This window comes from Meleagris gallopavo, chromosome 4 (assembly GCF_905368555.1).
Source record: "Meleagris gallopavo chromosome 4, MGAL_WU_HG_1.1, whole genome shotgun sequence".
NCBI classification, from domain to species: domain Eukaryota; kingdom Metazoa; phylum Chordata; class Aves; order Galliformes; family Phasianidae; genus Meleagris; species Meleagris gallopavo.
The window spans coordinates 59,443,855-59,471,786 of NC_139407.1; the positions used below are offsets into that span (position 1 = coordinate 59,443,855).

General features: G+C 38.0%; 1 protein-coding gene across 2 annotated transcripts; it reads left to right on the plus strand.

Moving 5' to 3' along the window:
* The first annotated feature begins 121 nt into the window (after positions 1-121).
* MAN2B2 (mannosidase alpha class 2B member 2) lies at positions 122-26,244 on the plus strand. 2 transcript variants are annotated; one of them, XM_085223503.1, is made up of 19 exons: positions 122-367; positions 3,519-3,665; positions 7,181-7,286; positions 9,551-9,723; positions 10,613-10,728; positions 11,788-11,965; positions 12,562-12,760; positions 16,214-16,404; positions 17,212-17,395; positions 18,292-18,425; positions 20,561-20,817; positions 21,959-22,150; positions 22,420-22,672; positions 22,778-22,888; positions 22,978-23,170; positions 23,818-23,970; positions 24,340-24,452; positions 24,999-25,116; positions 26,012-26,244. In XM_085223503.1, exons 1-19 carry the CDS (start codon positions 137-139, stop codon positions 26,104-26,106), a joined length of 3,144 nt encoding a protein of 1,047 aa, XP_085079629.1. In that variant the 5' UTR covers positions 122-136; the 3' UTR covers positions 26,107-26,244. The 2 variants fall into 2 exon arrangements, with proteins under 2 accessions (XP_085079629.1, XP_085079630.1); XM_085223504.1 differs by lacking the exon at positions 122-367 and adding an exon at positions 1,022-1,087.
* Positions 26,245-27,932: the final 1,688 nt, after the last annotated feature.

Sequence of the window (27,932 nt, forward strand, 5' to 3'; positions counted from 1 at the left end):
CCTGGGGCTCGCACCCTGCAGAGTACATCGGAGCTACCAGCACCCCACGGGGACAGCTGCCGTCCCACGTCCCCTCACTGTAACCTGAACCACTCGCCGCGCTTTGGCGATCAGGCCCAGCAATCGCTCGCCCAAGATGGAGCCGCCCGAGCCAGGAGGCGGGACCCGACCGCAGCGGGGCGGGACGCGGAAGCTCGGCCGGCCCCGGGTTGCTGCTGCCGGCCGGGCCGGTCTGGGCCGCGGAGCCACGATGGGTCTTCTGCTGCTGCTCATCTGCCTCGCCATGCCGGCCACCAGTAGCGGAGAGCTGCGGGCCTTCGTGGTCGCCCACAGCCACATGGACGTCGGCTGGGTGTACACCGTGCAGGTGGGGCGCCGCGCCGCTGCCGGGTACGGGGATGGCCGGGCCGGGCGTCCCCGCTGCCTTTCTCTGCTCGGCCTGCGGCGAAACGCGAGCAGCTCCGAGGGCTTCCCTTGTCCTTTGCCGTCCTGGAGGCCGGTTCGGCACCCTCTCGCTGTCTGGGGCTCCAGGTGCTGGCCTAGGAAGGCGAGGCCGGCTCAAGGGCTGCCGCACTCTGGGCTTTGCTTGTTCCGGTGTTCGGGTGCTCACAAAGTGCTGTGTTTTATGTTCTGTTGGGTTTTCTTAAAGGAAAAAGTCTTCAGTCTAACAAACGGCGTGCTTTAGTTATTTTGCATGCTTTCATGGTCTTTTAGTTTATCCTGTGCCTAAGCCAAAACCCAAGCAATACTGTAGGTGTCCCTCTTGTTTGTAGAGGAGTTGGACTAGACAATCTTTAAGGGGTCCCTTCCAAATGAAAGGTTCTGTGATGAAACTTCAGTCCTCCTCTTCCCATTGTCCAATGTGGAAGTGGTGCCTGTGGCAGCAGAAGTATAGTAGCAAAATATTTTTAGCTAAATGAGTGAGATAGATGCATAGGAAAAAAATAAATCAAGTGGAACAGAAGTGACTTTTATATCTGTTGAGCTAAATCCTGCATCCTTTTTCATTGCTCTGTTTTTTTAGGTTATACAGAAGATGCTGTGGATACTTGACTTGCTAGAGTGCTTTGGCATCACATCTTTGAGAGTAACTAATGAAAAGATTTTGGCTCACCAAGGAATCTGTTGTGCATGTATTATATCTTTTAAGAACCTCGATGAATTTCTCCTTTAGTATTTCAAACTCCATAAGAGGACGCAACATTAATTTTTACTATATATTAATTGTATTTATTCAGCTAGTGGCTGAAGAGCTCCTCTAAAAGAAATGATTTTATTACTTTTTTTTTTTAGAAGATTCAATTGCTAGAAACTTCAGTTCCTCTGTTATTAAATTATGAATGTGAAAGATTACTTTGGCCAAAAAGCATGAAGGTTCCCTCTCCATCCCCTCACATGCTACTGTAGTAAGATGAAGCCTGAAGGTAATTCCCTGGGGATGTAGTGCCAACCTGCTGTACAGGTTTGCTTAGTTATTAAGTTTCACTCATACTACTTTTTCAGTGTTTCGTTTCTGTGTTTATAATGTGGAAAACATTTAAGGTATCAGAACATCAGTCTTCATTGTGTGCTGGAAATTACGGTGTTGACGGATAATTCCAGTATTAGATGTTTAGTAAAACTTTGTTTTTCCCCTTCAATGGCATCTTCAATGGCAATCTCTTGCAATCTGCTAGTACCAATGGTATTCTAACTTAAGTGCAATGCGGCACTTCACTTACATATCTTACTGAAGATGTGAAGAACACCTCACCATTGTCTATAATGCCGTATGAAAAGCAAAGTATAATTCTTAAATCACTTTACAAGTTTAAAACCTACATATACATAAGTGCAGTTTTGTCCTATCACTGCTTATTGTTTCATTTCCTTTGCTGATAGAGGATATGTATTAGAAAGGAAATTATTATTATTATTGCTTGCTGGTGGTCTGGCTTGTGAGAACAATTATTTTTAATTCGTTCCCAGACCACTGGGCTTTATAAGCTCAGTAGGAGTTCTTGATTAACTTGATTTTGAGTCATATCTTACTCTGCAAAATACATCAAGAAAGTATTTTTAGGAAGTTTTCACTCTAAATGTTAATACTGTGTTGCATTTGAAGAGTCCTTGATCAACTCTTGAAATACAATGTATTTTGCTTAACTATTAAGAATTTAAATTAAGCTTAATGTCATAATCCTTGTAAATAAAGATTTTAGAATATATAGTTTGCAGATGATTGCTAGTGACAAATGAAAATTTAGCAATCATTTGAGTAATAGTAAAACTTCAAGGCTATTCCCTTTCTGAAAATTGATAATAATGACTTTCTAATCATAATCTTGATTTATTTATTTATTTATTTTATGAAGTCATTAAGAAGTGATGAGTAAGTCATAGAACAAGCAGTTATTTACATATGCTCTGAATTATTCTAGGCCCTTCCTCCTACATTCAGATGTTTTCACTTTTCTGATGACAACCTTTAACCAAGACAGCTAGATTCCAGTTGTGGAAAGGAAGGAAATAGGAAAAGTTAATTTCTTATTTGAATCACATCATCCTGCTCTTATTTCAGAGCAGACTTTTCTTTTGTAGAGGAAAATTGCACAAATGAAAACTATGGATTAAAATTTTGCGTGTCAGGCCCATTAGTCTCAATTGCACGAGGGTTGTCTGTTAATCACTTTCAGGTGGATGTATTATGTGTATTCTTAAGCAAAAACCAGTGGCATCAAGTAGAAAAGCCATATGGTCAATGTTAAAACAACTCTGCTGTTATAGCCAGGTGCTGAAACTGGTGCAACAGACATTACAGGTATTTCCAGGAGCTCTTCTGTTGCCTTTAGGTGTTGAATATCACTTTGAAGTTAAGGGTAGAAGACCGAATCTGAACGAACAGAATTTTTTTTCTGACAAGGGAAAGCATACTCAAGAAACCTTAATGTGCATAATTTTAAATTAATACGATGTTGCTAATTTGATAGCGTTGTAATCATGTGATATGTTATTTGATGAGTACAGTTGCTGTGCTTACATGCCAGTAAAATCCATAGGCCTCCTTCTAGAATCAAAGTTGCTTTAGGAACAGGAGGGGTAGATGCGCAGATTCTCATGTCAGATTATTCTACATCAACAGTCAAATTTGTTCTAAGAGTCTTTTACCAGTTTTGTTTTATTCTATTCTATATCATGGAACAGAACTCCATTTTGTTTGACAGCTGCCTAATGCTTCTCACAAGAAGGAACTTTCTTTTCACTTAAATATGGCTCAAGAAATTACTGTTTCAGTCTTAAGAGTTCATGACTGAAACCTCTAGGGCCATAATTGTAAAATTTTTTATTTGTACAAAACTGTTATACCAGAAACATGCGCAGACAGCAGAGCGTGCTTGCTCTGCAAAAGCAATTCTACTGATGTTCTAAATAATCAGAAGAGCAGAAAGGGTAAAGCCCAATGAGTGTTCAAAACAGCCTTTTAATATCAACAAAGCAATATTCTTTTTTCTTTTTTTTTTTCTTTTTTTTTTTTCCAGGAGAGTATGCATGCTTATGCAGCAAATGTCTACACATCTGTTATAGAAGAACTAATGAAAGGTAAGCAGCGCAAATTTATTGCTGTGGAACAGGAATTCTTTCGGCTTTGGTGGGATGCAGTAGCCACGGATACGCACAAGCAGCAGGTAAGTTGTACTGAAGCCAAATGTGCTTCTAATGAAGCATCCATGCTTTTTTTTCAAAGGGTGAGAAGAGGCAAAGTACTTCAGCATTTGATTTTTATCCAGATCTTGTGTAAGTTAAAGAACTTTAAAGGCAGTTGCAAGAGGTTAAAAGCTAAGCTGTAAATCAGAGCAGTAGGTGGTGGTGAGCTTTGCACTGAAGACTCTTCACACTTTGCAATTCTTGTTTCATCAATGAGTTTCTTATTTGGTGGCACAGTGGTATAAGATGGGTGATTCTGAAAGAGGCTGTGCCCAATACCTCTCAAACATCTGAGACTTGCAGCTGCCTAATGCTGTTCACAAGAAGGAACTTCTTTCTTTCTTTCCAGTTAAATGTTGCTCAAAAAATTGCTGTTTCTAAGCAGTGTTAGTGTAGCTAAGGGAAAGACATACGATTCAGCAACAAGAGTTGTTCAGTGGGTTTCTTTATTGAAGAGCCATGATTCATTTGAATCTTGGGAATTTTAACTCAAGAATTTTTTTTTTCCTAGTAAAAACTTTTTGAAGTTTGGTTTGTTACGAATCAATCATGGTGAAATCGAAGACTAGGGTGGCAGCCTAGTGGATGGTTATGTGTCTGATTGCAGTGTATATGTTTAACCCTCTCTAAATCAGTGGGTACAAGTACATCTCCATACAGATCCTCATGTAGAACTTCAGGCAACAGCAGCATATTACATGCAGTACACTAAATTTCAGTTTGTGTTAGGACATCTGGTTTGATTTTTTGGCTGATCCTGTGTGGAGCCAGTGAGTGGATCTGATTATCATTGTGGGCCCTTTCCAACTTGCGATGATCCATGATTCTGTGAAGCTCCATAGGGGTAGTGTTGTGTAAGAAACACTCCTCCTATCTGTGTTTTTTTGTTTGTTTAAGCACAGTTCTTCACTAAATTCTAAAATTCTGTAGTGTTTCTTGTTTAAATAATAGCTTGCAACCTGTGTGCAGCTTTGCTGTGCATAGGCTGCTCTTTGTCCATGCTTTGCAAGAAAGCTTTCTTGTTTTTAATTCAAAAACAGTGTTGTAAATCTGGGGTGGGGCCATTAAAGAGAATAGAATAGACTGCTTTGTGTATTGCAGTAAAGTTCTCTTTCTAATGGAGATTGTTCTTGTTTAAAGTACATTGTGTTGCAGTGACGAACAGTGAGTAAAAGACCTATAATTCCCTTTAGTTCTTAATATCTATTCTTATTATCTGGTGTCTGAAGAGTAAATATTTATCACATTTGACCTCAGCAGGACCAAATTAGTATGTATGATTCAGCCCTTACTTTCCTTGTCCTGATACTTGAGACTTTTCTGCATTTTAATCTATTCTCTAGTTACTTTATTGTTGATGCTTTTCTGAAAATTAAAATGATTAAGAACAAGTTTCTCTTGAACCTGTGTGTCCAAACACTGAATCTATAGGAGCTATGATGGTTGTTGATAACTGACATATTTTTAACACTAGGAAGTTGCAAATATTGGGCCTTTGAATTAGGTCACTCTGGTTATTGCCCTGCTTTTTCCACTTGAACTCCAACTTTAACTATTTTCTGTGGTACAGCCCTTGAGCTTTTATTTTGCTGGTTTCTCCTAAGTTTGTATTTTACTTGAAATGCAGGATTTAATTCTTTTTTCTTTGGGCCTTTCTGCTTTAGATTGGTGGTAGTATTCAAATCATTAAAAATTATGTCCTGAATACTGAAGCTGGTTTTACAGTTCGGGCAAGAGAATGCGTAAGACTGAAAGGCATTGCAGCAGCATGTAGCTGGTTGTGAACCTCTTAATTCTCAGTATATGTTCATAGAATCATAGAATGGTTTAGGTTGGAAGTGACCTTAAAGATCATCAAGCTCTAGCTCCCTACCGTGGGCAGGGCTGCCGGTCGCTAGATCAGGCTGCACAGGGCTCCATCCAACTTGGCCTTGAATGCTTCAAGGGATGGGGCATCCATAATTTCTCCAGCCTGTTCTCTCGGTATTTTATTTTGTGAAACATTCATGTCTCCTTAGCCTGGCTTGATGTTTCAAGGCAATAATTAGTGGGGAGAAAAGATATTTAGCTACTTATCTGGTATGTAGAGGTGGGTTTATATGAGGAAGTACTGGTTGTTGCAAGATCTGCAGATATGTTCCACTGTTGTAGCAGCCTGCTGCTCGTATAACTGTTACGTTTCTTTCCTAAGTTCCCCTGTCCTTTGCCTTATAGTGTATGTAGATATCCATTTTTACTGTTTTTTCCCCCTTCCTCAAGTTGGATATAATTCAAATTTCTTGAATTATTCTTTTAGTATTTTCAACCTCCATGTGGTTCCGTGAAACTTAAATGAAGTTTCTATAGTGCAAAGTCTAGTTCAAAGATATCTTTTTTGGACATCCATCCAAACAGGGAATAATAACAACAGATGCTTTTCATGTAGGTCAGGACCAGTTCTGTGCTGACACCAGATATCAGTTATCTGGTCTCCCAGCATGCTAATCAGTCACCACAGTCAGCTGGAACTAATTTATGAATGCTGAGCCCTGAAGCATTTTCACAACATTGAGAATGAGAGAAATGATTATAATCGGAATTGACAATCTGGCTTCGTATCTGAGCAGACACAGGGGCAGTCGCTAAAGGTTCCTGGGGAAATAAACATAATAGGCCTGGAACAGCCATCCTACATGACAGATATTTAACAATAAACAAATAGTGGTGGGAGAACAAAATGTGTGTTTATACCTCAAACTTTCAACAAGTCTGTATCTTCAAAGTTCCAGGTAGTGAAGTAGCTGTAATGAAGACAGAAGCCTCACAAAGACTTTTGGAAAGGGACACAGATTGTTATTGCCCTCCCTTCACACACACTCGTACTTTATCCAGCATGTTTGCTGACTATTGCACTTGACCATACGCTTGGGCTTCTAGAGGCTGGAGTTAACAAAAAAGTTCGTTATCTTACTGAGATCATGAACTAAAGGAAACCTCAGGAGCCTGAACATTGCTGCTTGCATGTGGTTTCATATTGCTCTCTCATCTAGCTGCTCAATGGTTTTCCTAAGCCAAGATGGCTGCAGCAGGAGGAAGTCTTCAGGAGTAGCAATACTATCTTTTTTTAATCTTACAACTCTAGTTTAGTCTTCAGACAGGATCGTAGGCTGTGTGTGGGGACAAGAGTCTGATGTTTAGATTAGTAGGGCTATCATCATGATTTTATTCTGAGCAGCAATATCTACATGGTGGTGCATCTTTGTTCCTCTACCTGGTTTCCTTGTAAGCTGAAATCAATGCACTGTGCAACCCATTAATGTGCTTTCCCTCCCAACTCCTTGCTTTTCTGCTTTTCATGGCACTCAGTACAGACAGCCTTTTATCCCACTTATGACCTAGATGCCTTCTTGACAACTGTTTTGTCTAGGTGATAGGTTGTGATTGAAATGAATTTGCAGCCTATTTGGAGAAGACTGAAATGACATTTATGTTCTGTGCCTTAATTTCAATATCATAGGTCCATCAGTTACTTCAGGAAGGACGATTGGAATTTGTCATTGGAGGGCAAGTGATGCATGATGAAGCTGTGACACTAATTGATGATCAGATTTTACAGTTGACGGGTATGCATGTTTGCAATTAATTTTTATTTTTTGTTGTTATGACCTTGGGGGTTTGGTTTTGTTTTCATTTCTCAACCCCAAATTTGCTTTAAAAATATATATATTGTTCTTTAAGAACTGACTTAAGTATCTCTTTTTTTTTTTTTTATTCACTGGTGAGTCATCTGTATAAAAAAAGCCTTTGCTTTAAAAAAAAAAAAAAAAACTGCAGTAAACAGGGGGGTTACAAACTCCTTTGGGACAGAGACCTTTTTGGTTTGTGTCTATTTGAGGGCTAAAGCTCCTGTGAAGACAGTTATGATTAAACTGAGGATTTGAAATACTCTGGAAGAAAACACCTCGTAATAATTGAGGATTTTGGGGCAGAGGATTTGTATTGTTTAGGTAAAGTCTTTTGCTATATATGGACCACAGAAGATCACTGAGGATGTCTTAGCCTGGTTGAAAGACTTGCTTAATGAAGAAGCCCCTATTTGTAATAATTAATGGCAGTTTCTGTTAGAAATTGTCTCTTATTTCCAAGAGATGCACTATTTCTGATTTTAATTTTCTAGCTTCTGCTTCCAGCCATTTGTATCTTACACCTCTCCATCGGATGGTGTAAAGGCTGTTTGAGTGGTTAAGGTTATCTCCATCTGGTTGAAGTGGGGGAAGGGGAAGACAGTTCATGCCACTGTTACACTACATATGCCTAGAGTATGTTTTGAGAGAGTGGCATACGTGGGGGCAGAGGGGGGGATAAGAGGGTGTAAATTAACACTAGTTGCCTATCAAGGCTGATATGCCTTGCCCGTTTTAGGGCTACACTCTGGACAGCTTCTTACATCAGAGAATAATGGGTCAGATAACAGGGTTTTCATTAGCTAAACCTGACTGCACAATAATAGTCTGTGTTCCTTGCTTGTCGGTGTTTATCTGGAGTACAAGGAGAGCTGCTGCTTTTCCATTTCAGTGAGTCACCACATCACATTCAGGCAAAGAAGGATAGGGAGGGGATGGAAATTTTTTTTTTCACTTGACTCCTATGTTTATAACTGGCTGAGAGCTTAGTACACCCAAAAATACATGGTATTTACAAACTATTTCATCAGTTGGAGTTAGTTGTGCAAACTTTGTTTGTATTTTAATATTTCATTTAGTAAATGTGTAAATGTAAATGTTGTTTAAAGGATTTTTCAAATTTACTGGCTAATTTGGCAGAAAAACAAATATTAACATCATAAATATCCCCATTATTTTTTCCTGAAAGAGCTCTGCTCAGTTTGCACTAAAGGAGTATGTGGAAGAAAAAGAGGAAAAAGATGTATCATTGCACTATGTACTGTGTACACTTTGAAAAGACAAAATCAACGTGGATGACTGGGATCTACATTACTTGTCTTTTCCTTCTGCCCAGTTAGCTGAGCTTAGGTGAATGGTCTAGCAAATGTGCTTCACTCACTATCTGCGAATCTTTTCACTAGAATAGGTATTAACCATGGGAAAGATGATGTGAAAAGAGGGTGCCTTGCAACCTCAGTTATTTAAACGTGACCTTTGGAGTGTTAGTCCAAAATGGAAAGATGTTTGTATATTCAAGCAGTTATGTGCACAACTCTAGAACTATAAAATAAAGATCTGTTTTATTTTGGTTTTTTGATAGTGATAATCCATGTGCCATGTTCTAGACTTCTATGTGAGACCATCTGCTTAGCTGGTTGAGTTGTTTTCTCTTAATTGGTTTGCCTGAATTTATCCTGTTGTCTGGTGTCTCCGATTTGCGTATTCTGTTTATTATTGAAAATCATTTCAATACTAAAAAACAATGGTTATAACCAACGTCTTTTAACAGTATTGCTGTTAATCTTTGTCTTTTTTCTATTTTCATGATCCTCTGTCATATTCATGTTAGTTTTGTGTACTGGCTGCCTCCTTTGTTCTTTTGTCATTGATATGAGACTAACATTTCCTGACATAAGGTTGAATGATTTCAGTAAACCCAAGCTGAGACTCCAGCATCAACCTTCTAGCCTTAACTTAATCTCTCTTTAGGTTCTGTTTCTGAGGCCTGTCTAGTTTCTTTTTATTATTCATCCTTTATGGTGTTAATAAGGTATACTTGGCATAGCAAAAGATAAATATTGTCATTGTGAGACTTTAAATGCTTTGGAAAACAGCAACAAAGAGCTATCGTCTAAGTGCTTATCTGTCATACTACATGCATATTACATTTGGAGAATGAATTTGTAGGAGTGCACCTAATATAAACAAATTTTGTTTTGCAGAGGGCCATGGGTTTTTATATGAAACTTTTGGGATCAGACCTCAGTTTTCTTGGCACGTTGATCCTTTTGGAGCCTCAGCTACAACACCAACTCTTTTTGCTCTTGCTGGCTTTAATGCTCATCTTATCTCTCGAATTGACTATGACCTGAAGGCTGACATGCAGAAAAACAAGGTAAAAATACTGGAGGACTGGAACCCATGACAGCATGACCATATAATAAACCATGACGTTATGAAAGGCCTATCTAATTTATGCAAGAAAACATAGGTATTTCTTTTCTAAAAGTAATTGAAATTCTTCTCTAATATTGTATGTGATAGTGGTAAAATTCACTGTGTCTGTACAATACTGTCAGTAATGTCTTCATGACTTTTGGTCATGGACAAAATGTAGTCTAGCTTGAGAAGGATGCAAAATATGGGCAGTTTGTCAAGGAATAAGTGGTCATGCAGTTAGGACTGTTAGAATTGTAATCTTTTTGAATGGATTTCACCTTCCCACAAGAAAGTCTTTGGTGTCTTGTTTTTTATATACAGAGCCTTAATGTGTAGAGTTTGTGTTTGGGGTGGAGGCTGTCATGGCTTGGAACACTTATTTGTGACTGTAGAAGTGATAACATTTTGTCAGTCACGGTTGCAGCTAAACACTGTTTGAATTCAGTTTGTTTCAAGTGCTACTTTCTCTTGCACAAAGTGTTCCAGATGCAGTAAATATTTTTCTTTTCATGACGTGATCTTTTATCGTGGTCTGTCAATGCCTTTATGCACTAAATTGTGTGCAAATAAAGGGCTTTGGCTGGAACGAGCTGGCAAAGCTGGTGTGAATGTTGCATAGAATTCAAGCATCTCTGGAGAACAGGACTCTTGTTGAATTTGATGAAACCAGGACTTAATGCCTCAAGCTTGTAGTGAATCCTGATTCTTCCTTTCTGCTTTTATGAGCTTTTGATTATCTTTTCCCATGAAAACCTTTTCAGGAGCCTGGCAGTCTGGAGGTTTCCAAAATGGTAGTTCTGTACTTGTCCTCAAGGATAATGTTTTGTTGTTGTTTTGTTTTCCAGAAGCTTCAGTTTGTATGGCGGGGTTCTCCTTCCTTATCTGAAAGTCAGGAGATCTTCACCCATACTATGGATCAGTACAGCTACTGTACCCCATCACAACTGCCTTTTTCAAACAGGTCTGAAGATTTCAAAAAATACGCATAAATATGTTTTGGAGAGTTTATATTGAGAGTTTAAGGATTTCCTTTGATGGTGCTGATAGAATCATACAATTGCTTGTGTTTGGAATGACTTTAAAGATAAGTTTATCTAATTCCATCCCTCATACTGTGGGCAAGGATGCCACCCACAGCAGCGTTCTTTCAACAATATTCTCCTGCTTTCCTTCATAGACCTGTGGTAGGTCAGTGAGAGGTCTAGACTGTGGATCTGAGTCAGGGTTATTAAGCACCCCCAGCTACCCACCATGATGCATGAAATCTGCTCAGTACCTGACAATTGAATTCTCAAAAGTGACATTTTCTACTGACAGGCATTAAAAATACTTCAAAATATTGACAGACTTTAAAAATAATCTTTTCTACCAGCAGGAGTCTTAGAACTCAGGTACAACTTTCATCTACACACAAATTGTGTCAGTTCCTATCAAAATAATTAATATAGAATGAAATTGGGGAACAAATCAATTACTGTAAGCAAGATATGCCCAAAACGGGACTGGATTTTTGTTTCTCTGCCTGAAAATTTAAGAACTCCAGGAAGCTTAGTGTGGACTTGACTATTGCTAGTTGATTTTCTGTGGGAGATTTTCAGCATTATATTGGACTGAGATTGTGTACATTATGTGTATACAGAATAGACAAATTTTCCATTTACTCTGTGGAAAAAAAAATTGAGAGCTGTGAACTGAAAACTTTATTATCCAGTAACACGCACTATGTAAGCACAGTTTACCTGGGGGAACATCCTCATTGTTTCAGACTTAGCTGGTTTGTTCTGTGATTTCTTTGTTCTATGGAAGCAAGCAGTAGGGACTTGAAAAATTGCACTGAGAGAAAGAAAAACAAACAACCTTTTTCTTAACCTACCTGCTAAACATTGACAGCAGATGTTAGCTGAATTTCTTGCTTCTGTATTCCCTCTGTCAATGTTTTATCCTAGCACCTTTTGATGAGTTTCTCTCAGTTCATTCAATAAATCTTGTTTATAGTCTATTATTTTCTTCTTCTACCTAGATCAGGATTTTATTGGAATGGATTTGCGGTTTTTCCAGATCCACCAAAAGATGGTGTTTATCCAAACATGAGCCTCCCTGTTACAGATACCAACATCCACATGTATGCACAGGCCATGGTGGCAAACATTAAGGAGAGAGCAGCCTGGTTCCGAACAGATGATGTTTTGTGGCCATGGGTAAGTGCATTATCATCAGTTTGCCTGAGAAGTGGCCAGTACACCTACAGTATGGGCAGTAGGTAGGTGCTACTCTGCTACAGTATGTACTGCCCAAGTATGGAGTACAAACCATGTGACTGAGAAGTGTTTTTCTAATGTGTGGGGACCAAGTGTCTGATTAGTAATTATTTTTGAAAACTAGCGCTTCCTCATACTGTCTGTGGACTGTCTACCAAATCTTCTAGCCTACTCAATATAGAAAGAGATGTAACAGAGTTGTGAAGATAACCTCTTGCCTAATTATGTATATAGTCTTATATTCATATGTTATTCTTATGTTCTAGTCTTATATTCATACATTTTCCAATTGCTGCCACATTTCACGTTCCTGCACAATACAGTACATCAACACACTTCTCTCTGTCTGTCATGCCAATTAGTTATCAGCTGATCTGTGCAAGTAACCATATCCCTACCTGACGTTACTGTAACAAATAATTTTGTGGTCAGTCAAGTTCAAAAGAAATACCACTTTAATGTAGGTTGTTGTTAAAAAGATCCTACTAAATTGTATGACTTAAAGTTATTTTACTTTTCTGTTTTTGGAATTTCAGGGTTGTGACAAACAGTTCTTTAATGCATCTGTTCAGTACTCCAACATGGACCTATTGTTGGACTATATTAACAAGCATTCTGATGAGTTTGGAGTGACTGTCCAGTATGCAACTGTTGGAGATTACTTCCAAGCAGTTTATAGCAGAAATCTTACATGGGAAATAAGGAATTCTCAAGACTTTCTTCCATATTCAACAGGTAATTAAGTTAACAACTGCATGATGTCTGTCCCAATTGTAAATATTTATAATTTTAATAAAGAAAACTAAAAAAACAAGAAATAAAAGAGCCAGCAGTGTGCCCTTGTGGCCAAGAAGGCCAACGCATTAAAAAGAGCATGGCTAGCAGGGGAAGTTCTCCTTCTCTTCCTCACTTCTTAGATGAGGCTACATCTGCCTCATCAGTACTATGTCCAGATCTGGGCTCCTCAGTTCAGGGAAGACAGAGAACTTCTTATCAATGCTTATCAATATCTAAAGGGCAAGAGTCAATAGGTTGAGGCCAGATTCTTTTCAGTGGTGCCCAGTGACGGAAGAAGGGGCAATGGCCTCAAAGTGGGTCACAGGAAGTTCCATATGAATATGAAGAAAAACTTATTTATTTTGAGCGTTATGGAGCTCTGGAATGGGCAGCCCAGAGAGTTTATGGAATCTCCTTCCTTAGAGATGTTCAAAACCCATCTGGATGTATCCTTTGCAACCTGCTGTAGGGAGCCTGCTTTAGTGGGGCAAAGTGGCCTAGATGATCTTCAGAAGTCCCTTCCAACCACTACAATTCTGCGATTCTGTGAAAAATAGAATCACAGAATCATAGAATAGTTTGCATTGGAAGGGACCTTAAAGGCCATCTAGTTCTAACTCCCCTGCCATGGGCAGGGACACTTCCCTCTAGATGAGGCTGCCCAGGGCCCCATCCAACCTGGCCTTGAACGCTTCCAGGGATGGGGCATTTATTTACATTATCACATTCTATAAAATAAAGACAAATTGATCCAAACTTAGTAATATAAAAAGATAGTGCAGAGGTTGTAACATTGGGACAGCTAGCTAGCAGAAGTGAATGGAGAAAGAAACGATGGGAAAAAAAAAAAATGAAAATAGGGAAACTCCTAGGTCTCTGTTTTCCTTGATGTGTATATTTTTTTAGTAATCTGTTTTGTAGACATAAAACTTGATATTCATTATTTTCTCTGCATCAGGACAAACGCACAAATACCTGTAGTCTCCTACAGTATTAAATGTGTGTGTTACATTTTTCTTTCTCTAAAATGATCTGTAGTAGGTACACAGTGCTTCAGGATCCAGGAAACTGAAAGGAAACCAGTAAACCAAAAAATACCTTGGAACAAATGTCTGTGTGGCCATATAGTGTGATGTCCCACTGTTGCTATTTAAAAAAAAAAATTGGATTATGCGTAAATTAGAGCAGAGATGGGGAGGAGTGGTACTGAGTAATCTGAAGGAAGAGTCAGGTACCCAAGGGAACAAAGAAGGGCACAAAGTGATCTTAGAGATTACTTCTGTGTTAGTGCAGTAGAACAGGAGTGGATCAAAGTGAAACAACTGGTGCTGAGAACTCAATGCTCACATGGTATGTGTTCTAGGTATATAGGTATAATCTGATTGCATGGACTGAAGGTCCGTTAATACTTGGAACATACCTTCAGGGTTATTACTACATGAAAGAAATTCAGTTTGTGGTCTGTAAAGCTTTTTATTTTTTTTATGTCAAGTGAAACGTAATAGGTAAGGATGACCTGTGGCTTCACTTGACAACATCGTACTGGTCCAAGCTAAACACTGGTAGGTGTACCCCCTCCACCCCCCCACTTCCATCTCCTGTAGCTCTAGGAGAAAATCTTGTCCTTTTCATTAAATGAAACAGTTATAAAACTGGGAAAAAGGATTGTGTTATAAGTGAGGCCTCAGAAAGGAAAAACATCCCCTGTAATTCTGAATTTTTTGTAGTATGATGTGGCACAAATTTATTGAAGTTGTTGCTTGCTTGTCACTTGCTGTGCTTTTCAGGTAAAATTGGGAAGTTATTAAGGAAGATGTGCTGTACTCACCATCCTTTAAATCCCTTTCCCTACTAAATTTAATCTTTAATTTTTTTTTTGTATTAGGGCCAAAAAAAAAAAAAAAGCGAAGACAGTTGATAACTTCTCAGTTTCAAAACTCATTAGTTTCTTTCATTGTCTGGATAAAATTATTTATATATAATTGTGGCTACAACTGCTTTATCACATTCTTGACACTGTGGATTATATCTTGGACTATTATGACCCAAATATATCTTATACATCTAATAATCTGTAGCATGTCTTTTAACTTTTAAACAATACAAATAACTGTTTCCTCCTGTGAGTCATTGCATGGACCAATCCCTGACTCACTCACTTCCCCTGAGGGATCATGTCATATCTAATAACTTGCTAATAAATACATTGTGGGTTCTAACTGCTAACAACCTTTTACATCTGAGCTCTTACCTGTATCTTTTGGTGTAATTTACAGGCAGCAGTCACTTGTCACTGGCTTGCATAATAGCAGCGCCCTTAATGCTCCGTGTGGGTTCCCACACGTAGATGCAATCTCTTCCCTAAACATCTCACTGTGCCTTGCAATTACAGTATAGATTTGAGTGCACTTTCTCCCACGTACTGTTTTGCTTCATGATGATTAATCCTCTCTCATTCTTTCTATGTCACTTTATTATGAGTCACTTACTGGGCTCAGTGTCACTTCTGACATATGCCTTGGAAACTCAAGTTTTAAGTCCCTGAAAATTATTTCCTTTTTCCATCCTACATTTGTTGCACCGTGTTTCTGTGCGTGTGCAAAACTTGCTTGTAACCTTGAAATTTGGAAAGGAATTAATTCTGGTTGAATTCATAGCATTTCTTCAGTTGAAAAAGAGTTTGTCCTACAACTTTTGACCTAGAGATCCCATTCTCTAATTGTTGCTTTTAGTTGTAGAATGCTAGCAGATTGTTACAGTTGCATATGCAGACTTTAGAAAGCACTGTCTGCAGCTTCTTTATGGAAAACTAATTCATCAGTGGTTTATCTACTTAAAAAACAAACAACAACTAAGGAAAGATTTGGAAATTTTAAAACAATTTGTTTTCCTAGTTTGTGATACTAAAACACATTAGCACAAAGGAACCACTGAAATATTTTGCACTAACCACTTGAGGGCACATTTCACATTTTGGTATTGGAGTAGTATGGGGTCATGTTGTCTCATCACTGTTTCTACTCCATTTTGAGGATTTAAAATTTAAAATAGATCCTTTTATCTGACTAATAGTGGAGAATATGGAGGGTAATGACCAAAGATTAAAATCTGACTTATTAATATAATGTCCTTTATTGAAATTTCTACAGTGTTTTGTACAGGTCCACAAGAAAAGTTTCTACAAATGCAGGTTAATGCCGTAGGCAAGAGCCTTGTATCAGTAATTGCATTCCTAGAGTTATACTAAAGAACTGTACTTATCTAAAGAGCATATTTATAGCTCTTTCTTTGTAAGATTTATAACAGCAGTTTTCATGTGAGAAGGTGTACAGTAGTAGTTTAATAAATAGCAAATAAGCAGTAACCGAAGTGGTATATTGGCCTTTGTTGGACCTCTTCAACTCTTAACAGAGCCATTTCAAGCCTGGACTGGATTTTATACTTCTCGGAGCGTGTTAAAAGGAGTTGCAAGGAGGGCAAGTTCACTGCTTTATGCTGGAGAGTCCTTTTTCACACAGTATGTCCGGAAACACCCAGCAGGTTCCATCTGCAAACATGGAGCCCTAAAGCAGCTTCAGAGCCTTAGATGGGCAGTTTCAGAGGTAAAGACTGAGGTTATTTATTTATTTTAATTTTTAATAAAAATATTTATTGCACAAAGGAAACACTTCTTTTATAGTGTTTCCATGTCACATGTATAGTTTTAGCAATGATTTTCCTTTGTAGCAAGTCTTAGGTATAAAATAAATAAATAATAATAATAATAATAAAATTTGACAAATAACTGTCCCAAAACAGGACTTCAGTCCCTTAGCCATACGTTCATTGAGAGCTTACTTCCAAATTTTAAAAATGTGTAAGTCCTTTTCTCAGTTATTATTTAGTTAAAATGGTTACAGTAAAAGCCTGAATGAACTTAGAATTCTGTGATAATCTCTACTTGTGCAAGTTGGGAGAGGAAAGATTTGTTCCATCAAAATTAAGCAAGTAAGCAAGCAAGAATTTATAGACCTTAGTACTTTTGCTGGTCATAAATATTTTGTCAGCTAAGTTACTGAACAGAATGTTGTAGCAAATGAAAAACCTACCTTGCTATGGTATTCTTGATTTTTAAGTGTTTTTTTTTTTCTTCTAATACATACCTTCAGAAATGTCTAAATACTGAAAAAATGATAAAGTGTAGAGGGACATCTGTGTGTATCTTCTCTTTGACCATTTTCCTCTACGTATAGTAATATGGAGAGGCAAAATGCAAATCTGTGAATATAGTTGTAATACCTTATTATTTTAAATGAAATGTCTGAGGGTTACTGGATTTTTTTGTTTGTTTGTTTTTTAAAAAAAAATGTTCTGAATATGTCATTTGTTTGCATTGCATTCTGACCTTTCAAACTGCTCTTAAATGTAAGGTCCAACACCATGATGGCATAACAGGCACAGAGTCTCCCAAAGTGACAAACATGTACATGGACAACTTGATGTATGGAATGTTCAACGTTAAGAAGCTAATGGCTTCCATAATCTTTGATATGAACAATGCTAAGAAGAGTGAAGAGGTCTATTATATTTACAATAAAGACTCAGGAAAACCAGGTACTTTTTAAAACAGCTTTTCCAATTTCTTGCCTGTCTTACAAAAGTTACCGTTTCTTTCAGAGAGATTCAAGATATTTACCACCTACATTTTGTCAACCACCACTGTAAAATTGTGTTTACTGTATAAGACGTGCTAAGCCTGAGCTAATTAATGAGCTCTCAGATCTCGAGCACCTGAAAACAGGACTTCTTAGCTGTTAGGCAGAGCTCTGACCCAGTGTAAATGTCAAAGCTGGCTCCTAAGTTCAGACTTCAGCTGTATAAGAGGGAGGAGGAAGAGGTGGTATAATTACTAAACTAAACCTACTACACAACATAATCCTGTGCAGTAAGAATCAGTCACAGCTAAGAAAAGTTCTTGCTATGATGTACTGCCAGCGAGTATAAAAGTGTAGAATAGTTTTAAGGATGCTGTTCTAAAGGCTGCATTGCTTTTTGTCTTGACTTTGGAAACTTTTTAAGCTGTCAAATATAAGCAGTGCCGTGGGCTGCACAACAGACTGATTTGGTTTTTTACAGGGCTGTTTTTAGATTAGGCTTCTCATTTGATCTTCTGTATAACTCTCTGTATAAAGTTAATTCTGCATGACAGCGAGTTTTGGTAAGCTGCTTATTTTCACTAAATGCATTTACATTCAACTCAGGTGCCACTGGCTGAATACAGGATCTCTTTTTATTGGGTAAATAATAGGAAAAATACAGCAGAAGGGGTTTTCATGAAGTACTGTGAAATGTTCTACTACTTTCAATCCTGAAGTTTTACTGCAGGTCTTCATGTTAAAATTCTGTAATGTAGTTGTACCTAGACAGACCTCTCAACTATTTTTCAACATCACATTTTAAAAATCATAATTGTAGTGACTGATTGTTCTTGTTTGTTTATCTATGCAAAGGTACTAGAGATGTTGACCATTATGTCATTGTCTATAATCCCCTGGCCTGGAACATCACTACAATTGTCACAGTCCCTGTCAACATCTCATCAATGAGTGTTTATGATGAACTGGGACATTCTGTACCAGCACAGGTACTTCAAAGTTGTTTCTTTCTGTTAATTTTCTTTCATTTGCCAGTTCTCACTGACTTGATCCTACATGGTGATATAGTGTACATAGGGAGACCAAGGATTGCTTCAAGTTGGGATTTGCCTAGTTCTTTTTTAAGCGATTTTTTTCTTGTTTGTTTGTTTGTTTTCCTTGCCTGTTCTCTCAGTTAGAAATTTTTTTGGCTTTAATGTGCAAAAGCCTTTCGACTCTTCTTATGTGTTTGGTTTGTCCTTTGCATGTCTGTTGTGTGCCACCTGGCAGCTTTTTATCTAGCTTTTATGTTGTGTTTTAAAAATAAAAAAATAAAAATAATGAAACACCACTGTTTGCAATAAAGCCTTATGGGCACAAACCCTGCCCTCCCAGCTGATAGTCCTGTTTTACAGTTGACATATTGCCTTGGATAGGGTGAGAGATTTTAGAAAAGTAGGATCTTAGCTACAAGCCTGAAGGGAATGAGGGACAAACAGCTTCCAAGGAAATCCAGCTCATTTGATGTTGTAGTCAAGCTCCATGACAAGAACATCTGTTTCCCAGGAGGAAAGATGATGACCTTGCATGAAAGCTAGCACCAGCCTTTCACATGATAGTCTGCTTTGTAGAGTGCATCACCAGTGGCTTGAAAGACGTGTAGGAATGCCTCCTGCACAGAAAGGCCTGAAGAGGCTTGACATGCTTCCTGATGCTCCCTTCTGTCTCCAAGATGCCATATAACTCAGCAGCTTTTTCCTGGTGGACAGTTTCTCTTCTTAATGTATCTGTGACTCATTACTGCTACTATGCATCAAGGCATGCTGTAGTCTGCTAGCGATACACAGCAGCTATCTGGGGTTTTGGCATATGTACATGACAATGGCACAAGGTTTTATTGCCTTTATCAGGATGCCATTAGTCTCTTGGTTTAGTGCATGGTTGTGCTTACCTGTCAGCCACTTACCTCCCAGAAGTCGTCTTTTCTGAATTATTTTAGATTTGTAAGATAATAGTGGGAGACTGAAATGCTTTTAAAGCTTTTACTTCAGGATATAGAATGCCTTCAGGTCAAGCTATTGTTTTTTACTTAAAAGTTTTCTCTTCCAGAGTTGTTCTATAGTCTTTTTTTTGCTAGAAGTTACCCCCATGTGCACATGGATAGTTGCTTAAAACAAAATGAAATCCATTTATAAGTAATGTGCAATTAGTTCAGGATCATTTCAGTGTACATTTATATCACACATTACTTCTCCTCAAGAGAGGAATCTTTAGCTCAGAGCCTTGATCTAAGTATGTGGTTGAGAGGAAGTGGGGCTTGGCAAAAACTCTGCTGCCTTTGGTACCATGTGCAAGAGTTGCATAGTAAAGGAAGAAAATAGGATTAGGCCCTTTTGGTACCAATGATAGGAGGTCTGCAATATGAGCAAGTGAATGTGTGCCAGTCCGTAGTGTGAAGGTTTAGACAGCTTGCTTTTAATTTCTGTGTAATGGTAATTAAGTTCTCTGACTATGTAATCTGTATAGTATTTATGTAATTCATTTTCTTTCCCCAGATAGGAAGTAATAATAAATTACATAACATTAATGGGAAGAATATATGTAATTGAATAATGATTTTAAAAAATTTAAGATGTTTTGGTACTTAATAACACTGGTGTTCTCTTTACACAAAAATATGCCACAAGATTTCACTTCTTCTCCCTGTCCCTTGCTTAAGGTGAGGGTATAGCTGGTTGCTTCTTCCTCTTGCCACCTGTTTTCTCATATTCACACTAATTGCTTCCTTTATGTTTCAGCCTTGTCTGTCATTTAACTGATTAGTTTTAGTTATGATTATTTCTGCCATTACCTTTTGCTATGTGATATTAAGTCAAGATCTTTAATGCTATATTCGCAACAAAATATGATACAACTTTGCAAAGTGCTTAGCAACCTTCTTCCCTTTGATAGCATGGCTAGGCTTACTCTGAGGTCACTAAACTCCTAATTAAAAGCAGTATGGATATACATTGTAATTAATAAACATAAGACTAGCATGTGTAGAAATATGTTTTTATAGTATTAGTTAACTTTTGTAGTTTAGAGCTTGTAACACATGAGTACAGTTCCCTTGCTAATTCATTTTCTGTAATGGAACTTACAGATTCAAAGTTCAGCTGAGTCCCATTCTATCTATGATCTGTATATTCTAGTTGAAGTAAGTGGTCTGACTTACAAAAAATACAATGTTAAGCCCTCAAATGGCAAGCAGTCTGCATTTATTGGAAGATCAATTAAATACAAACGAAAAGACGTGATGCATTCCGTTCAGCAAAGTCAAAAGCTGCTTCCTGTGGCCAGCAACTGCTACGAGATCGTGTTTGACCAAAACACTAACCTAATGCACAGCATTACGAACAGGTGAGATTGCTTGCTTTTTGTGTTTCAGATTCTGTAAAACAATTTTGTAAAAGTAACTCCAAGTACTACATTGTGTGCCTTTATACTGAGACCTAACTGAATTTTCTTCATAATTATTTTCTTCTGCCACTCGCGTGTTGATATTTTCTGTGGAATGGAGGATTCTATGTTGGGTGTAATTCTGTACTATTTCTATAATGTTGTTTAACCATAAACCAGTAATAAGAAAACATGACAGATCACAATATTAATACATCAGAAGAATCTTGTTTCACTTTTGAGATAAAGAGAGGTATGAATGTGCAAAGACATAAGCATGTATGCTATGGCTACACTAAGAGCTTTAAAAGATGAAGTAAGGGCGTACTAGTTACTAGTATTTGGAAGTCCTTCTTTCTAGGCAACTACAAAATATTTTGAAAGTAAACATTTAGGCAAATGAATTAGGCAAATTTGGTTAAGCAAATGAAATGAAAGAACAATCAAGATCAATGTGAGGTTTGCAGGTTGGCTTTCTTGGCTGATGTGAATTGGCCCAATTTCTCGAGGTTTCAGTGGAGTTGTGCTTTTTGCCTGATCAGCATTAAGATAGCATCTTAAATTATCTTCACTTGAAATTGCAGGGAGTGTGAAATGGGTTCCTAAGTATCTTAGCCATAAGGAGGAGACAAAGTATGTTGAGCAATTGTGAATTTTGTTACCCTGTTAGCACTATATCTTGTTATCATTGTTAAATATGGAAACCTTTGCCATAGTGGTTTTCTTAGCTACAACTTCGGATAAATTAATTCGATTATTCATTATTAAGTTGAGGTGTTCCTCATTTTTGTGCAGCAGCTAGTTTTAGATCCTGTAGCAGCTCTCACTTGCACTTCAAAACATGACCTAAGTAAGTACTGTTCCTGTTTTAAGATACTCCTATTTAACAGAAGTATAAAATGCGTGAAAATCCTTTTATTTATACACTGACAGATGTCTTAGCAGGGTGTGCTTTAATTCTCTGTTGTCCTCATTTCATAAGTCCTATCAAATGAGTTCCTCAGTTTGAGAAAACAGATTTTTCTTATTTTCACAACCTTATTCCAGCTTTGTTTGTATTTGTAGGTAATACAGGTTTTTTTTTTCCCTCTCTGGTTCACAGGGAGACTAACCAGACTGTCCAGGTGACCCAGGAGTTCCTTGAGTACCATGTGAATGGAGATGTTACAAAAGGACCCATTTCAGACAACTACTTATTTGCCCCTAATGCTTCTGCTGTTCCAGTATCACAAGCGGTTGGATTGGAAGTGGTCTCTGGAAACTTAGTGACAGAGATACGGCAATACTTCTTCAGGTGCAGCTCCATTACAGCTTCAGTTCACTTGAATATGTAGTCATCTGTTGATGGATGTGAGCTGTTCTATGCAGCTCCTCCTCCACACAGTGGAGTTCTTGTACTCCGGAGGTTTCAGACGAGAGCTGACATGAATCTGCTAAGCATAATGCTACCTTTTAGATAAGTCATATCACCTGGGGAGGGAGGCAAAGATTGTTCGGAGTTACCTTAGTAGTCTGCTTTATAATGTAAATGTATATAATTAATAATCCTTCTTATTTTTATAGCAATGTTACTGCTCAGTATTACACACATGCAGTATTTACAAGGATGTATTCAGTACCCGAAGGCTATGATGGGAAGTTGCTTTGTCATAGAATAGAACAAGAATACAGTATTGGACCTTTGGAAGTAAATCATGAGGCAGTTCTAAGAACAAGCACAAATTTGAACACTGAGCAGCTGCTCTACACTGATGACAATGGATTTCAGATTCAGAAGAGACCATTCAAGACATATGTGAATAATACAGTAGCGCGGGTAGGTGCCAAGGCATAATCCAAACTAAATGATGTTTTATCTTCATTCTCCGTCACTTTTATCTAGATTACTATTAATACAACATGAATTACTGTGTGTTTTCAGAACTATTATCCAATGGTCCAGACTGCCTATATTGAAGATGATACCACAAGGCTAGTGCTGCTTGCAGAAAGAGCTCATGGTGTCTCAAGTCAAGGGAATGGGCAAGTGGAGGTAACAAATGCAGTTGTGTGGGTTTTTTTATTAGAGAGAATAGCTTTGTGACTCTCAGATAACTCTTGTGACTCTTCTTCTCAATACAGGTGATGCTTCACAGGAGACTGTGGAACAATCTTCAGTGGGACCTAAACAACAATCTTACTTTGAATGACTCTTCAGTGGTTCGTCCTGTGTTTTGGCTTATTTTAGGGACTAAGTCTGCCAGCAGTGTTTTGTATCAGACAAGTAGCTTAGCATTACAACACAGGCCAGTTGTAATGTTTGGAACTTTTTCAGGTAACTTGTTCTATCTCCTGTTCTATCTTTAGTATCTGAATAGTTTATCTATTTTGCTTTGACTTGCACTGTTAAGTTTGTAAATGCAGACTTTAAGCCTCCTGTGTAGTGAAGTTAGTATACAGTGAGTTTGAAGGCAGATTTAGAGACTGTTAATTACTTTGCATTAATTTCAGATATGGATGCTTTTCAAGTGTTTCCAAGAATGTTTCTCTTGTTACATAATTATCTCTGCTTTTAGAGGAGAAAAAATTGTAGAGCATGTAATGAGAACAAAATGTCCACACAGGGAATTATTGCAAAGTAGCTAGTATACCATGCATCAGCTTCCTGGATGCTGAGTCTTTAGTGACCTTTTTTGAGTCATTCTTTTAAAAATATTTGACTTATTAACTAAAACTGAAGTCTGGTAGTAGAATAGTAGTATCAGACTGCAGTGAAATCTGCGTTATTGGAAGCTTTAATACACTTCTCCAGCACATAAATTCCTTCGGCGTTGTATCTCAAAAGACCTCAGAGGAGAAAGCATAGCATCTGCTTTAGATCTGCCTTGGCAGAAAATGAAAAAATCTCTTTATGGTACTCTAGCCAGGCTTATGTATGCGTGATGGATGTTTGATGTCCACTTTGTTTCCTTTTGCATGGAGGAGATAAACCAGAGCTGCCTGGGCAACTTCAGCAGAGATCATCCCACAGTTTTTCTGTAAGTGTTCCACCTAATCTTCATCTCCAGACTCTGAGCATTCCAGGGTGGAGATACAGCTCTAATCATGCAGAGCAGGTCCGCACCGTTCACATGGGTAAGTGCTTTCAAAAGGGTGTCTGAGAGTTATGCTCCAAAAATATGTCTGTCTATTTTTCTGTGTTCTGTAAATAGTGCATTTATTTAAGTGTTAAATCCCTCTATCAAGACAGTGAATTGTCTTGGCAGTTAACGATCGCTCTACTCAAATAGTAAAATGTCTCCTGTATGAGTGCATTGTCCTGTTAACAGTGGGAACTGGGTACTTCTTGCTCTTAACACTCTGGCTGATCTTCAAGAATGGAACATAAGTTCAAATAATGTAATTGTAAAGCACAAAAAATTAAAACCAAAACAAAAACTGAACCAAAAAAAAAATTGGTTTTATTTTATGTCATAAACCATTTCATATTGTTTTTTCTTAAAGGTAAACAGAAGCAAGGTGATGCAGACTTCAGTCGTGTCCTGCTAAGAATTAGACACCTGTATGAAGTTGGAGAGGATCCTGTGCTGTCTCAGCCTGTGGTGGTGAATTTGAAGGTAAATCTAATCCTTATGAATAGAACACCATTTAAGGTATTTTTGTTCCAAGGAGAAGTGGTTCTGGAATGAAATGTCCCATGTGATAGACTCCATAAAAGGTGGATATGAAATTGCTACTGTAACTTTAGCCTCAGAGGAATGCAGGTCTTATTTATATTCAGACTTGTACCACAAAAGCTACTACTTCAGATAAAGTTGTCATAGGGACAGTATGCAGACATTATGACAATAACAAGGTGGAACAAGGTGTAGGGTTTTCTGTTTTCTTCTTAAAAGTTAGTAAGAGTTTCAGTTCTTGAATGGCAAGATTAGTAGGCTTAGAACTCTGCTACAATATAGAGGAAGCTCTTGGCACCTCCATTTCTTAGTTCAGGTGAGTCTGTAGTTGTCCTTGTGTTGCAACTCGGAGAATCCTGTGACAGATTTAAGTCTCTACTGCTCTGCTTAGCAGGTCAGTGCTTTAGATGAAGTTCTACTCCGGTCTGTGTATTAGATCAGTAGTTATTAAGCTAGTCTCAGTAAATTGTGACTTTTTGCTCACAGTGTTTGCTGAAAGAACTGGGGGCAGTGAAGTTAGTGGAAGAGCGATCGCTCACAGGCACCTGGGATGTAAACACTTTGAAGCGGTGGAAGTGGAAGACTGCGCAAAACCAAAGCAAAGGTAGGTGGAACAAGGCAATTGGTGTCTATTCCTGTTGACTGTTGAAGCTCTATGAGTTCTCTGATTAAAAATATTGCTGTATTTGCAAGATGAAAAATGTTTTGTTCATCTATATCATGTACCTATTATCTAGCATAGTCTGCAAGCAGTTAGCAATTAGCAGGAATTAGCAAAGATTCTCAGCAAGAACTAGACCGCAGTATTTCTCTTGTGGCTTATTTCACCCAGAAGTGCTAAACTCAAAAGAGGTTTCAGGTTCCTGTCTTTGTCCAGATTCATGTAGCTACGCTATGAAGTCACACTTCATGAATTTTGTTATATGGTGATGAGTTGTGTTAATCTGAGCTTAACATTGTGCTTTAGAAAAACAGACAGCTGGTGTTAAAAATCTCCCACTGTAATCAGCTTAAAGGTCTGTGTGGATAGGATTCCAGTTAGGACTTCACTCAAGTGCTGTAGGTGACCTCATTTCATTTCCCATTCCAGTTAGTTGCTTGGACATTGTCCTTGCTCTCACAAGCATATTATGTGCCTTGTAAAATGCTTGCATATATCTTGGCCTGGGCAAGCTGTGAGTTTCAAGCTCTGCTTGACCTGCAGCTGGGAACTGGCTTGTTTTTTACTCATGATGATCTAAAATGCATGACTGGAAAGTCACCCACATTTTCTGGTATGAGTCAGTGTATGAAAAGTAGATAGGTTGCTGTGTATCTTAATATTAAGAATGAGAGTGCACTGTAAGTCCCATGTAACCTATAGCTTTAAAAGAAGAGAACCTGCTCAAACACTAGCTTTTAAGGAATAGACAATCACATCTGCTGTTATAGAATAATTTAAATTTAAATAAAGCTCCTTCTTGAATAAGTTACCAATGTTTCTGTGTCATGTCTTACAGGATTCTCCAATAGTACAAAGATCTCAGACGACTTTACTGTAACTGTTCACCCAAAGGAAATAAGGACTTTCTTTGTGTATTTTCAAGATCAATAAAGTCTGACTTTGTTTCAGGGCTGAATATGTAATTGCTTTCCATTTTTGTTTGAGAACATAAATGATGGTCTTGAAAGGTGTTCTACTGCTGTCAATGAAAAGAATGTCATTTTGGAATAAACTCTAAGTTTAATTAAACGGTTGACCTGTGTATATTTTTATTACTTAATTACTTACGATTCTTTTTTTTTTTTCTGAAATTTGTTCAATTTGAAAATACAAAAATGGCCTTAGTGTGGCAGTGCAAGTGGTTTGAACAATTTCATGCTTGCTGTGGGTGGCTTTAAAGTGATTGCTTTTATGATATTTCAATTGGGAATGCTGACAAAGGCGCATTAGTCCTCTAGTCTTGAATTGTCTTTCTTACTGTGGTAGTTTCAAGAGTCCTTTCTCAGGGTTTTTATTGTTAGTGATGGCTTCTCAGTCACAGAATAATAATTTGCCCAAATCCATTCTGTTTCTGTATGCCAGTCATGTCTTTAAGCTACTTTGACTTTCAGGCAACAACCACAAATTTTCTGCTTTACTGTGAACTCAAGTTGAATGCGGTGTTGGTATTCATGTGCAGCAAGTTCATTAAAACTCTCTCTCTTAACATTTGGAGTTGACTAGATTTGCTTCACACTATCCCATTAGTCTTCTGTTCTGTTCTAGTTAGTTATGAAGGACAGTGTTTAGAAAGAAACTGACAGTAAGTGCAAGTTCTAAGCAGATCTGATTGAGCAGCAGCTAAAGGAAACAGACAGCGACCAGCTTTCCTAATAGCTGGTATATTTTTGTGTTCAAAAGAAATGTAGCATTTTTTCAGTTTTTCTTAGCTGAAACTCTAGAATCTCATTCTGTTCACATGCCCTTGATTTATGTATTCACTGTGAAAATGTTTGTGGCTGAGATGAGAATCAAGTTGATCGCTTACAGCAGTGGTAATGGTGAATTGTGCTGTGTACAACAATGTACAGAACTGTATTTTTGGCCAGCAGAACTTGAAACATGGGATTTAAAGGGAAATAGAGGTGGGTTTTAAATCAATAATTTCAGATCCAGATTCATCTAAAAAAATACATTTTGCTGTGATAGTTGTTCTGATGTAGTTAGGCTTTTCAGCAATAATTTCTCCCCCATACAGAGATGCTGTTCCAGAACAAAGGAAACAGTGGAAAGGACTGTTGCAAAATAGCTGTGCTGAAAGAGCTGCACTGGTGGTCGGCTTCTCTGTGAAGACAGCCTGTACAGACTGACTGACTGCGTCACCTTAAAATCACCAGAAAGTGCTGCTTTTCAGTAGGTGGACAGCTGTTGTTATGTATTTGTTATTTTTCACACTTGGCCATAAACACTTGGCACACACCAATCTGACCTGCCCTGCTGCAGTGGAAGCTGTTTTCCTGCAGCTTTAACCCCTTAGGGAAAGCACATAGCACTGTAACCAGGCTGCAGTAAAGGATGATGGCAGCTATTTTCATTTTATTTTGTGTGTATTCAGAAAACAAAATGTGTTCAACTGAGTCGCTTCAGTAATCTTTTTTCAATCCCCGCTTGGAGGTACCATGTATCATCGTGGGCATGCTGTATAGGTTGCACAGTGGTGTGATTTCACCCTGTGTTTTTGTGGCTGAACTGGTTGTGTTGTCTGATACACTTGTTTAAAAACAACAAAGCATGCTGGTAGATTATAAAATTGAACTGTATTCTTAGTGAGCAAAGCAAATATTGCCCAAGAAGTAGGTACACAATATTGGGTCTTACAGCTGTTAATTCTGGATGCTGCTCTCCCATGTGCCAGGTTGATCTGATTCTTGCAGAATAAGTGAGAACAAATCCTATGA